The sequence below is a fragment of the Balaenoptera borealis genome (assembly GCF_965194805.1).
Source record: "Balaenoptera borealis genome assembly, chromosome: 19".
Taxonomy (NCBI): Eukaryota; Metazoa; Chordata; class Mammalia; order Artiodactyla; family Balaenopteridae; genus Balaenoptera; species Balaenoptera borealis.
Genome location: NC_138878.1, coordinates 9,534,230 through 9,547,024, shown reverse-complemented (window position 1 = coordinate 9,547,024; position 12,795 = coordinate 9,534,230). Strand labels below are relative to the sequence as shown.

The 12,795-nt window shown below is 41.3% G+C and overlaps 1 protein-coding gene across 2 annotated transcripts in view; it reads right to left on the bottom strand.

Moving 5' to 3' along the window:
* Positions 1-12,795, bottom strand: part of ADAMTS18 (ADAM metallopeptidase with thrombospondin type 1 motif 18) — a 150,819-nt gene extending 138,024 nt beyond the window's left edge. For both annotated transcript variants that reach the window (XM_082366319.1, XM_082366320.1), the window contains exon 1: positions 10,140-12,795. In XM_082366319.1, coding sequence (XP_082222445.1) covers positions 10,140-10,571 — 432 coding nt within the window. In that variant the 5' untranslated portion in view covers positions 10,572-12,795. The remainder of the gene's footprint in view (positions 1-10,139) is intronic.

Below are 12,795 nucleotides of genomic sequence, written 5' to 3'. Positions count from 1 at the left end.
GCATGATTTACAATTGCCAAGATATGGAAGCAACCTAAATGTACATCAACAGATGAATGGATAAAGAAGATGTGTGTGTGTGTGTGTGTGTGTATCTACACACACACACATTGGAATACTACTGAAAAAGAATGAAATTGTGCCATTAGCAGCAACATGGATGGACTTGGAGGGTATTATGCTAAGTGAAGTAAGTCAGACAGAGAAGGACAAATACTGTATGGTATTACTTACAAAGGGAGCCTAAAAACTACAACAAACTAGTGAATATAATGAAAAGAAGTAAACTCTCACAGATATAGAGAACTAGTGGTTACCAGTGGGGAGAGAAAAGGAGGAGGGGCAATATAAGGGTAGGAGAGTAAGAGGTCCAAACTATTACATATAAAATAAGCTACAAGGATACATTGTACAACATGGGGAATATAGCCAATATTTTATAATAATTATAAATGGAGTATGAACCTTAAAAATCGTGAATCACTATATTGAACATCTGTAACTTTATAATATTGTATACCAACTATAACGCAATAAAAAAACAAACAACAACGAAAAGAATAATCGAGGATAGAGTTCATTCATAGATGGTCACAATCCTGAGAGAGGGAGTCACCATTGCCCATTTCTCATCTCTTTACAGATGAGAAAACTGAGAGCAGAGCCCAAGACTCTCAATTCTGGCCCTTGGGGAGACGGATGCTTCAGTGGCCATCCTCTAACAGGCAGAGAGCATGGGGAGGAGGAATCAGCCTTTCACCCTCCCATGAGAGCAACCCTCAAATCAGCCTGGGGGTCCCGCTCTCTGGCAAGAACCTTGGTGTTTTTTTGTTTGTTTGTTTTTTGTTCAATGAAACCTAGATATGCTTTATTAGGATGAAAGAACTTTACATTTGTTTTAAATATCAAAATAACACAAAGAACTAGTTCAATATACAACACCCTTCCTAGTCTTCACACAGAACTGAATTTTTCTATAGAGACATTGGTACTCAGGAAACACGACACAGTCAAAATATCTATAAAACTCACAAGATACTTTACACACAGTTGCCAAAATGATGAATCCTGATATTTTAGATTTTTCTTTGCAATTGTTTTTAAAAGAGTCTTTAATGATTAAAAACAAAACTTAGGATTGGAGACTGAAAGCTAAGTTCAAAGGCATTTCCACTTTAGTGTACATCATAAATCCCGTAATTAGAACACCTTGGCAATTTAAAAAAAAAAAAAGACTGGCTGGCATTTTGCTAAAAGTGTTGTTATGAGCAAATAATCATCTTCACACATCACGTCTGAAAGGAGCACACAGGAAAGAGGCAAAAAAAAAAAATCTTTTTACCCTTGATGAAACAAGGCATAACCTAAGAAAACATCTCTGATTTGGGTCAGCCTGTGTCCAAAAACTTGTAAATAGAACCCAGTCTAATCCTTAACTTCACGTGATCCTCTCAAGTGACCAAAAAGTTCCAAGGGGGTGTGTGTCACGCAGCAAACCTCTGCTGGTTAACGAGGCCCCACAAAGCAGAAGAGCCTGCTTTCTTTCTGCCTGTGTGGACTAAGGTCATTTAACTTCAGCCCTTTTATGAATGGAAATCTTTCTAAAGACTACCGGGCAGCCGGCGACCAGCAACAGGCAACTCAATGGCTGAGCTTTCTGAGTCATAAAGTACTTCTGAAAAAAAGGAGATCAAAGTGTTCCCCTACCGCCTATTGAAACCAACTGCTTCCAAAGCTCCTTTCAGGGACCTAGGCTCTCCGGAGAATGGGTCCCTGCCGTCATAGTCCAAAAAGGCCACCACTAAGAAAGAGACAATGGGGACATTAGGGCAGCCAGCCATGGAAGAGAAACACCACTTACGGTTTAATTGTTGCGGACAAAGCAAAAGGAAAGGAAGGACAACCAAGTGACAAAATTGGACAGTGCATCGGCAGTCAAGGCTGGAGGGATTTCGTGGTGCATATTCCTCTCTGAGCCCCTGATGTGATGCTGAGGCTGGATCCTAATCAGAGGCTGGACAGAAGATGCCAAAGGAACAGCACAGCTCTCTACCACTCCCGCCAGCTGGGCCCCCCGCTGAGGTGATTAATCAGAGCTAAAGTACCCACGTATCACAGATCTGGGCAGAAATGCTATACGGGTGGCATTTTTGCATGCCTCTTGCCTTGATCTTCACATTGGAGCTGAGTGTCCAGAATTTAAGCAAGAGGTGCATTTTTCCAACTGGAAGACGTACGCGGTAACTGGATTCATCCGGTAACAATAAAGTATAAATAATCTCAGACCTAAGAATTGTTCTTTCATGGCGAACCATGGAACCCTGGGCAAGTTGTGGATGGAAGCATGGCTTAAAAGGGGGGAATGGGGAAGTAGTCAAATTAGTATCAAAATTCCACCTCTTGGAGCTTCACAATGCACATTAGCACATTAAAAGGTGAGAAATATATTAGAGCAAAGACATTTGCTTAATAAAAGTTTCCCGAATTTTATTGGAATATATAGCCATGATACCACTTACAGGGTCATAAAACACTTTTATGGCTGGAATACCTCTTAGTTAGAAATCAATACATAATATTATAGTACCTCTTTTGGGAATTAGTGCTTTGGTGATTTTCTGGTCACTACCAGACTAGGAAGAGAGGTTCCTTGAAAAAAAAGTTTCCACAGTCAAATAAGTTAGGGAAACTTTTTAAACAGAGTTAAGCAAATGTCTTTAACACAGAACATTTCTGAGTTGTTAACATCCTAATCTAAAACCATACTCCATGAACCCTTTGTTCCAGGGCTCTGCTGAATCACAGCCTGGTTCAAAATAAAATAGCATTTCTGGGTCTTATATCACCACTCCATTTCTTCCTTAGAATGAAATCCAGTGAAGCAGAAAATAGCATCCACCTTGCCTGCAGCTTTTTCCACCCTGTGCTCTGAACAGTGCCTGACATAACAGAAGCCCATCAATAGTTGAATGACAGAGTCATTCAATGTATCTTTCCGGTCAGTTCTCCAAATATGACATTTCTACTAAGTTGCAGAAATGGGCTCAGTCTGTCAAACCAACAGCAATTAAGAAAAAAACTTGCCTATATGTCCAATGTCTTAATCCAATGGTTCTCTAATGTTAGTATGTATTAGAATCACTTGGAAAATTAAAAATACATACTCCTGGGCCCAGCCTCCCTGACCTTCTGTTGTATGTAAAGACATTGACATTTTCAACACCTCAAGTTAAGCTAATCCAGCTGACCACACTCTGAAAATTACCGTCTTCCTGAAAAAGGAATGCCGAGGTAGAAAAATTGGGGGGCAAAAGGGACTTTGAGATCTCCTAGTCTGTAGGAAGAAAGACACAGGTTTGTCCTAGCATCCCAGAAAACGAAATTAAGAAATACAGGTGAGGGCTTCCCTGGTGGCGCAGTGGTTGAGAGTCTGCCTGCTAATGCAGGGGACACGGGTTCGAGCCCTGGTCTGGGAGAATCCCACATGCCGCGGAGCAACTGGGCCCGTGAGCCACAACTACTGAGCCTGCACGTCTGGAGCCTGTGCTCCGCAACAAGAGAGGCCACGATATTGAGAGGGCCGTGCACCACGATGAAGAGTGGCCCCCACTTGCTGCAACTAGAGAAAGCCCTAGCACAGAAACGAAGACCCAACATAGCAATCAATCAATCAATCAATCAATACAAATAAAAATCTAAAAAAAAAAAAAAAAGAAATACAGGTGAAAGTCATAAGAAGGCAGCTTGTATGTAGTTCAACATCAAGATGAAGGGTCTCCTGACAATGGCATAGGCTTCCTGGATGTAATGATCATTTCATCAACATGGTGGTCAAGGAGAAGCTGGGTATGGTCAAAAGAACGTGCATGGCAGAGAGTGATTAGATTGGGCTCATCTGCAACCCTGAGATTCTGGGACAAAGTTCTGCAAACCTAGATAACCTTCTCAGGGTGTAAGGCAGACAGGCATAAGGGGCAGAGGTGAGCTGGAGAGAGCTTGTTCCTGTTGAAAGGCATTCAAAATTTTAAAAACTTAAAAGCTTTTGCACAGCAAAGGAAACCATAAACAAGATGAGAAGACAACCCTCAGAATGGGAGAAAATATTTGCAAACAAAGCAACTGACAAAGGATTAATCTCCAAAATATACAAGCAGCTCATGAAGCTCAATATCAAAAAAACAAACAACCCAATCCAAAAATGGGCAGATCTAAACAACATTTCTCCAAAGAAGACATACAGATGGCCAACAAACACATGAAAAGATGCTCAACATCACCAATCATCAGAGAAATGCACATCAAAACTACCATGAGGTGTCACCTCACACTGGTCAGAATGGCCATCATCAAAAAATCTACGAACAATAAATGCTGGAGAGGGTGTGGAGAAAAGGGAACACTCTTGCACTGTTGGTGGGAATGTAAATTGATACAGCCACTATGGAAAACAGTATGGAGGTTCCTTAAAAAACTAAAAATAGAACTACCATACGACCCAGCAATCCCACTACTGGGCATATACCCAGAGGAAACCATAATTCAAAAAGACACACGCAAAAAAAAAAAAAAAAAAAAAAAGACACACGCAACCCCAATGTCCATAGCGGCACTATTTACAATAGCCAGGGTATGGAGGCAACCTAAATGTCCATCAACAGAGGAATGGATAAACAAGATATGGTGCATATATACAATGGAGTATTACTCAGCCATAAAAAGGAACGAAATTGGGTCATGTGTAGAGACATGGATGGATCTAGAGACTGTCATACAGAGTGAAGTAAGTCAGAAAGAGAAAAACAAATGTTGTATACTAATACATATATGTGGAATCTACAAAAATCTTATAGATGACCTTATTTGCCAAGCAGAAATAGAGACACAGACGTAGAGAACAAACGTACAGATACCAAGGGGGAAAGGGGAGGGGTGGGAGGAATTGGGAGACTGGGATTGACACATATACACTATTGATACTACGTATAAAACAGACAACTGATGGGAACATACTGTATAGCACAGGGAACTCTACTTAATGCACTGTGGTGTACTAAATTGGAGGGAAATCCAAAAGGGACGGGATATATGTATATGTACAGCTGATTCATTTTGTTGTGAAGTAGAAGCTAACATAACATTGTAAAGCAACTATATTCCAGTAAAAATTTTAAAAAACACCCCCTCCAGACATAAGGGTAGGCAGGATTCACTCATGGAAGCTTGCAACTCCTGTTTGATGGATTATTCCAAGTAAATAACTGCCTACTTAACTCCTGAATAAAATGAGACCCATCGTGTGGGGGGGTACATTTTAAGAGACTATTTTGAGTATAGTTTAATTCTGAATTATTAAATTCCCTGCCGGAGAAATCCTAACTGGAATATGTATGTATGCAAATATATTTCACTATTAGAACCCCTCCACCCTTTCTCACTCGCTCTTGGGGTTTCCCTAGCAGTCAAGGTAATGGTTAGCTTTCCTGTCAGTACTCTATTATCTAAAGGGGACTTATCACTTTTTTAATACACACTGATGCACACTAGGAAACTGCTAGAACCTTGAAAGTCACTCTGATGCCAGTTGCCAGCCCCCCTCTTGGTGAAACACCAATGTAGACACTTCAGGTAGAAGACGATTCATCTTAGTCTCCTTCACCTCATGTCAGTTTCTGTATTCGTGGAAGAAGAGTCATTTACCTCTTCTGGCTTGTGAACTTTGATGAGCGTGTAAGAGACCTGCCCATCCACCAAGCATGTTAGAGACCTGCCCATCTCCTGAACCCTTGAATCATCCACTATTCTGAATGCATTACAGCACTTGCTAATTCACTTTAGGAACCCCCTGTTTGACCAAGGAAGGGAGCAGTGTTCATCGGTTCTGGGTAGCTAGAAGGAAAATTTCTTCCTCCTGGAGTGATTATTTCCCTCCATCCCCATCTCTCAATGGGCCTAGAGAAGTGATTCCTCAATGTGGAGCCTCAAGTGATTTCCCAGGGTTCACTACTGCTATTCAATAGCGTTTCATATGCAGGTCAATGCATTGTTAGAGATGCAAAGCCATGATATCAAAGATGCTAAGTTGGCAAAGGTGTTTTTGCTCAGAATTCTTGTTTCTATTCACAAAGAAAGGAAAAAGCACCACAATTTGGGCTGAAAACATTTACAGGAGTCCTCCACTTTCACAAGTTTGCTTTATGTCACTTTGCTTTTACGAAAGACCCAATTAGCACATGTTTTTTGCTAACCAAAAGAAATACGAAGAGGATTTTCATTTTTATGAAAAAAAAAAACAAAAACCCAAAGCAAAATAGCGATCAGTGTGGTGTTTGTTTGTTGGTTTTGCACCTAACCCTTATACACGCAGCGCTCACCCTAAGCAGGGAGAGTGGCACTGCCCAGCTCCTTCCCCAGGAACTGCACTCAGAATCTCTGCATCAAGCCACCGTAGCTCTGGACTATGTCTGGGAACACTTGTGCTTTATGTCAATTTATTTTGTGCATTCATTGCCAAGATGTGTCCTAAGGTAATTGCTTCTTTGCTTTTGTCATTTTGGCTTACAAAAGATTTCATAGGAACACTCTACTTTCAGATAATGGGGAAAACCTGTATAATACTTCTTGTCCATATAAGATATCACAAAAGAGGGTATACAAGTGGCCAGTAGGCATAAGAAAGGATACTCAACTTCATTAACCATCAGAACAATGCAAACTAAACCCATTGTGTGATATGGCTTCACATCCATCAATGGAAGTGGCAAAAATGGAAAAGACAGACCACGGCAAGTGTTGATGAGAATGTGGAGCAACTGGAACTCTTATACACTGCTGATGGCCGTGTAGATTAGTGCAACCACTCTGAAAAGCTGTTTGGCAGAATCTAGGAAAATAGCGGTAAGTGCAGTTCCTGGGGAAGGAGCTGGGTGGTGCCACTCTCACCTGCTTAGGGTGAGTGCCGCCTGTATAAGGGCTAGCTGCAAAACCAACAAACGAACACTGACCGCACTGACCGCTATTTTGCTTTGGGGAGAACATATATATTAACCTATGACCCAGCAACTTCAGTCTTTGGTATGTTTCCAACGGAATGTGTCCATAAGCTCACCAAAAGGCATAGATGAGAATGTTTAGCATTACTCCTCCTAACAGCCCCAAACTGGAAACAGTTTAAATGCCACCAACAATTAGATGGAAACAATGTAGAATATTCATACAGAGGAATTATTGTATGACCCTCTCTTAGGTAAAAAAATTTTAAATAGGCGAACTTAAGCTATGTTACAAATTAGGATAGTGGTTACTTCTGGGGGACACTGAGTGGAAGGGGATGTGGGTAGGGGTCTTCTGGGACACTGGTAACGTCCCGTTTGATCTGGCTGTTGGTTACAGTGGTGTGAACTCTGTAAAAATGCATTAGGCTGTACTCCACGATTTTTGCATTTTCTGTATATACATTTTTGTACTTTTCTGTATATACATTATACTTCAATAGAAGTTACAGACATTAATACAGAGCAGTGTCTCAGCTTCTCATTTGTGGTTTTGTCCTCCTCCTTGTTTTATTTTTCTTATTGTTTGATTGAGGACGGCTGTATGTGTCTGTATTTTGCTGTTGTGCGGCAGGGACTTGGGGAGGTGGGTAATGCAAGGGGGATAAGCTTGATCCTCTCCCTACCCCATACCCCATGGGCCCAAACAATTGGATAATTGGAGTCAGATGCCTAGAGATGGCCGTGGTCTTAGAAATAATTTCACAGGGTCCAGGAGAGGAAACTGAGGCCTACAGAACTAAAGTTAATTAAGTATATGTGGCTGGCTTGTTGAAAAGTAGGAACAGATTGTGAGTTTCATGATTTCAGTTTATAACAGCCTTATAAAAAAGAATGAAATAATGCCATTTGCAGCAACATGGATGGACCTAGAGATGATCATACTAAGTGAAGTCAGTCAGACAGAGAAAGACAAATACCATATGATACTGCTTATATGTGGAATCTAAAAAAAATGATACAAATGAACTTATTTACAAAAAAGAAACAGACTCAACAGACTTGGAAAACAAACTTATGGTTACCAAAGTGGAAAGGGGGGGGGGAGGGATAAATTAGGAGTTTGGGATTAACATATACACATTACTATATATAAAATAGATAATCAACAAGGACCTACTGTACAGCACAGGGAACTCTACTCAATATTCAGTAATAACCTATATGGGAAAAGAATCTGAAAAAGAATGCATATATGTATATGTATAACTCAGTCACTTTGCTGTACACCTGAAACTAACACAACATTGTAAATCAACTACAGTCCAATATAAAATAAAAACTGAATTAAAAAGATAAAAACAAACAAAAATCAGATTGGTATGCAAAGAAAAAAAGTTATATCAGCCTTATACACGGGCAGATGTGGTTGCCAATGACTTCTTTCACCTTCATCCCAAAGATGGAACTTTTTAACTTGCCTCATTCTATGTGCTAAGTGGTCGTTCCCTGTTCAAAAGTGAATCTCTTTCTTAGGAGAAACAACCCAACATCTATGAATATGGGATAACTGGTCAGATTTCCCATCACTCACAGAAAGTGGAATCTTGAGTGCATTAACCATGGGGAGACTAAGTTCCTTCCAAGAGCTGCTGTAGCACTTCCCATGTAGGAAGTCACTTTATCCCCACGGTGCTGTAAACACTCTTGTTATTCCCATTGTAGAGATAGAGACACTAAGACACAGAGAGATTCATAACTTGCCCAAGGTCCTACTAGTAAGGGCTGGTATGAAAAATGAACTTGGACAGACTACTCTTAACCCCTGGGTTATCTGGAATGGGATAGTTTAAGGCACTGTGATGGACGGCCTAACCTCCTTCTGAAGACATAAGGATACTGGAATCGACAGAAAAGAGGGAAAATAGGAGGACGCTCCCAAATGAGCAGGAGACTTACGACAACCAAACCAACCAAACAACAAAAACAAGATATAGTCACGTGCATGTGGGCTGCCTAGCTATGTGTAACCATGTTAGAATATATAGGTCATTAGTAAGCCATATTGTTCATTTAAACAGATCCAGCTTAGCCGGGAATTGTTAAATCTTTGCTTTGCTCTATAGTTTAAAGACCGTACCAAAAAATATCATAACTCTGGTTGTGATAAAAGATTTTAGCTACATGTCAAGTCACAATATGAAAACAAAAAAGTTAAAGAATAAAGTTTCAGCTAGTCAAGAACATGGGAGTCTTCAGTCACCAGCGCCTAAGCCCCTCCCCCTCTTGCTCGGACATGATGTATCATGTACATTACTAACTACATCCTCAGCTGGGCTTTCTCACATTTTCCTTCTTCTAGCCACGCCAGAGCATGACCATGGTGTGTCTCAACACACACACAAACTCTTCTGTCAGTTACAGACACTTCTCAATTGCAACACGAGATGAAATCAACCCAGATCACCGTTTATTGCCTCACAGATGACTGAATCCTGAGACAAGCATCATTTATACCAATATTCTTGATCTCGAGCCCAACAGTTGAGGATTACACAAGAGGAAATAACGCTTGTCCCAAATGTTTTTTTAAGTGTCCTGCCTTCCTGGATGCCACACTTAATCCCACCAGCCCCTGAACACACCACATCACACTCAAAAAGGACGTCTCACGTGAGTAGGACAACATGAACAGATCAGTTGAAAGAAAACAAGAGGCCTCCCTTCCACAGGGAAGGTTGGGCTTCCCAGGGCAGTGAATGCACTTTTGCATTAAATACAGTTTTCCCTGTTTCAAAGCACTGTAGAGGCACGCAGCTTGTTAGATTTATATAAAGCCTGGTCTCTCAAGACTTTCCAAAGCGAATGGCATCCATCAAATTAATTTCCTTGGGGGATCGTCTCAAACATGGAAAATGAAGAGGCCCAGACCATTAAACATCAAAAGAACGTTCTAAATGGTAATTAAAGTTCTTTTAGATAGATTTTCTTTTTCTGGGAGCAGATTAGATTAATTCAATTGAGAATATTATACGTATCAAAGCTGACAGTGTGAATGTGTGGAGCTGGCTGCAAGAGCACTTAGGATTGCAGACATCTGTTCATTCCAGTCACACAAAACACAGGAAAGAGGGAGTAGGGGGTGCTTACCAAACCGGCACATGTAGACACAGCGACGGAGGACGAGCTGTCGTTTCTGATAAATCCCTGATAGAAACATCTTGGCACCACGGGTTCCCGAGTCTCTGAAGCACCATCTTCCCCAAGTACCTGGACAATAAAGTGACTGCTCAAGATCGCCGAGGGCTTAAGCTCTAAGTGCAGTTCCTGTCCAAATGCTGAAAATCGGTAATGCAGGGAGCTGCTGGCACTCTGCGCCGACCGCTTTCTCCTGCCGTTGTGCAAAATGTCGTGTGAAACATATGACCCGCCCGAGTCCACTTCTACCGGCGTGACAAAGACGTAATCTGCAATGGGAAAGGTTTTGCTGTCAGCACCCAGAGCCCACAGTGCCCGAGGGTCCCTTTCCAACGGGCTGGCGAAGAGCAACGCACAGCTGAAAGATACTCGTTCTATTGCCATGCACCTAGACTACATGTAATTCAGAGCACCTCATGACAAGGAGAATTCTGTGATCTTGACAATAAGCTCTGCCACAGCAATCCCTACAGAGACTAAAAGTCAAGCACCATCTTGTTGAATGTCAAGAATGTTTCTGGAAAATGCCACAACTCTCATGGTCTGCAGACAGAGATGGACTTTTTATATATTAGTCATAGAGTCATCCATACATAAAAATGGATTTGGGGGAGACAGTATTAATAACTATAAAAACCACAAAGCCAAGAAAGGAACACTTTTTTCCAAGATGATACCTTTGTGTTTAAACTACATTGGGAGCATTGGGGTGGGGGGAGGGGACAGAGTTTAAATTTCAAATGTAACTCACAGCACTGAGTAACTTGAGATGAAGTCTCAGGTAATTAACAAGTAACTGTAGTTTTATGTTTCCAATATTAATTATATGTGATAATAAGACTCCAGCACTTGTATCGCTCAGCGTTTTACAAACGAGCTTTCCCTGGGACAATTCCATTTAATTGTAAGCATAAAATAGAGTGGATACATAAAAATGCCTCGAAATTGTCAGAACTTCCCACTACAGTCTGTTGCTGAAAATTGCTCAGACATGTTGGTGGGGGCGTGTCAGCTCAGGGGACACCTGGAAAGACGTGTTTAAAAATACCTTCACCGTTGCTCCCTAGAGCAGCGCTAATTACTGCTTGTCCCAGAGAAGAGAAGTTAAACAATTTGCTGCTTGAAAAAAAACGAGGCCAGCAAACTGTTTCCTATCACACGACATTGAAACTGAAAAGTATCATCCCACAAGATGATTTGGAATATGCCCTCTGCGCATTAAAAAACGCTCTGTATTTCCACTTTCTAGGCACAGAATGGGAAACTAATTTGGACCGTGTTTAGAAAGATTCTGAATAACTAAGAGGCATGTTTGAGTCACTTGGGTCCTTGGTTACTGGAGGAAGAAAAGCAAGAGGAATTTCCCTTTTCCCAAAATAGTCAACAACCAAAAAAAAAAAAAAGAAAAGAAAGAAAAAAAAACAAGAGAAAAGAAAGAAAAAAGCTAAGGAATGAACAGAAGCCCTGTAGCTAGCAGGGATCAACGAGTGATATTCTAATTGGTCCTACATTTGAAAAAAAAAAATCCCAATATGACAATAATTTTCAACTATGTTCTGTGTATGAACCATCTGTGACTCATATTGCTTGAGAAATTCATTCTTACAATGTTCTTGCCGTCCTCCTCATTTTCTTTTTCACTCCTTTAACTAGAAATACTATCTAACTGACAAGCATATTAAAAAGCAATTAAAAAAATGTTTTTCTCTTAACCTTAAAAAAATTGAGCAGGATATACATGATTTCTCTTCTCTCAAAAATTGCTACTATGCTGCTTTCCTGGTATGTGGCTTTTGATTAAACACAGCTTTTTCTTAGGGACAAATCACCTTCTCCCTCCCCCATACTAAAACCTAATTGTGAAAACCATCCCTGACATGCGCTCTAGACAGTCTCTATAAGCTGATTCTTACCTCCTTGTCCAAAGCCATCTGAAACTCTGCCTGCTCTTAGCTGGGAAAACACGCAGAAGCCTTATCCAGCCAGCGGTCTGCAGAATCAGCCTGCAAAGCCCCCCACCCAGACACCTGCTACTAGTTTGTTTCCAAGGGGAGAATGAACAAGCAGGCTGATGGTAATATTCAGTCCTTGATGGGAAGAGGGGCAGTCAGAGCCCCTGTAGTGAGTGATCTGATTAATCGGCTCAGGGGCTACCTAAAGATGAGGTCCTTACAGGTGGTAGCTGGAATGGAGGGGACCTCCAGCCATTTGGCCCTGATGAAACAATGAGGGGTTGTTTTAGAGACTGCAGCCAGCTTTCCTGGTTGGACAAAAGGTGAATTTCTCAAGGGCAAATTCCTGGCTCTCCCCTGTCCCCTCACTCACCCACTCCCTGGCGGCACAGCCTTTCTCCATGACTCTGCCATCCCCCCTCTCCCCAGTATGATCCCTGGTCCCCTGAGAGGAGGAGATAACCCTAAAAAATGATAGAACCCCAGCTAGACATCAAGGTCTTGCTATAGAAACCTTGGATCAGGAATCAGCTGTTCTCCAGTAGCTGATGGGAACAATGGAAACAAGGATTTTCCTTCCAGGTGTCAGAGAGAAGTTAATAAATGACAGAAGTAAAGAGCGTTCTGGAAGTTTGAAGCTAGGGAACTTCAAAGGA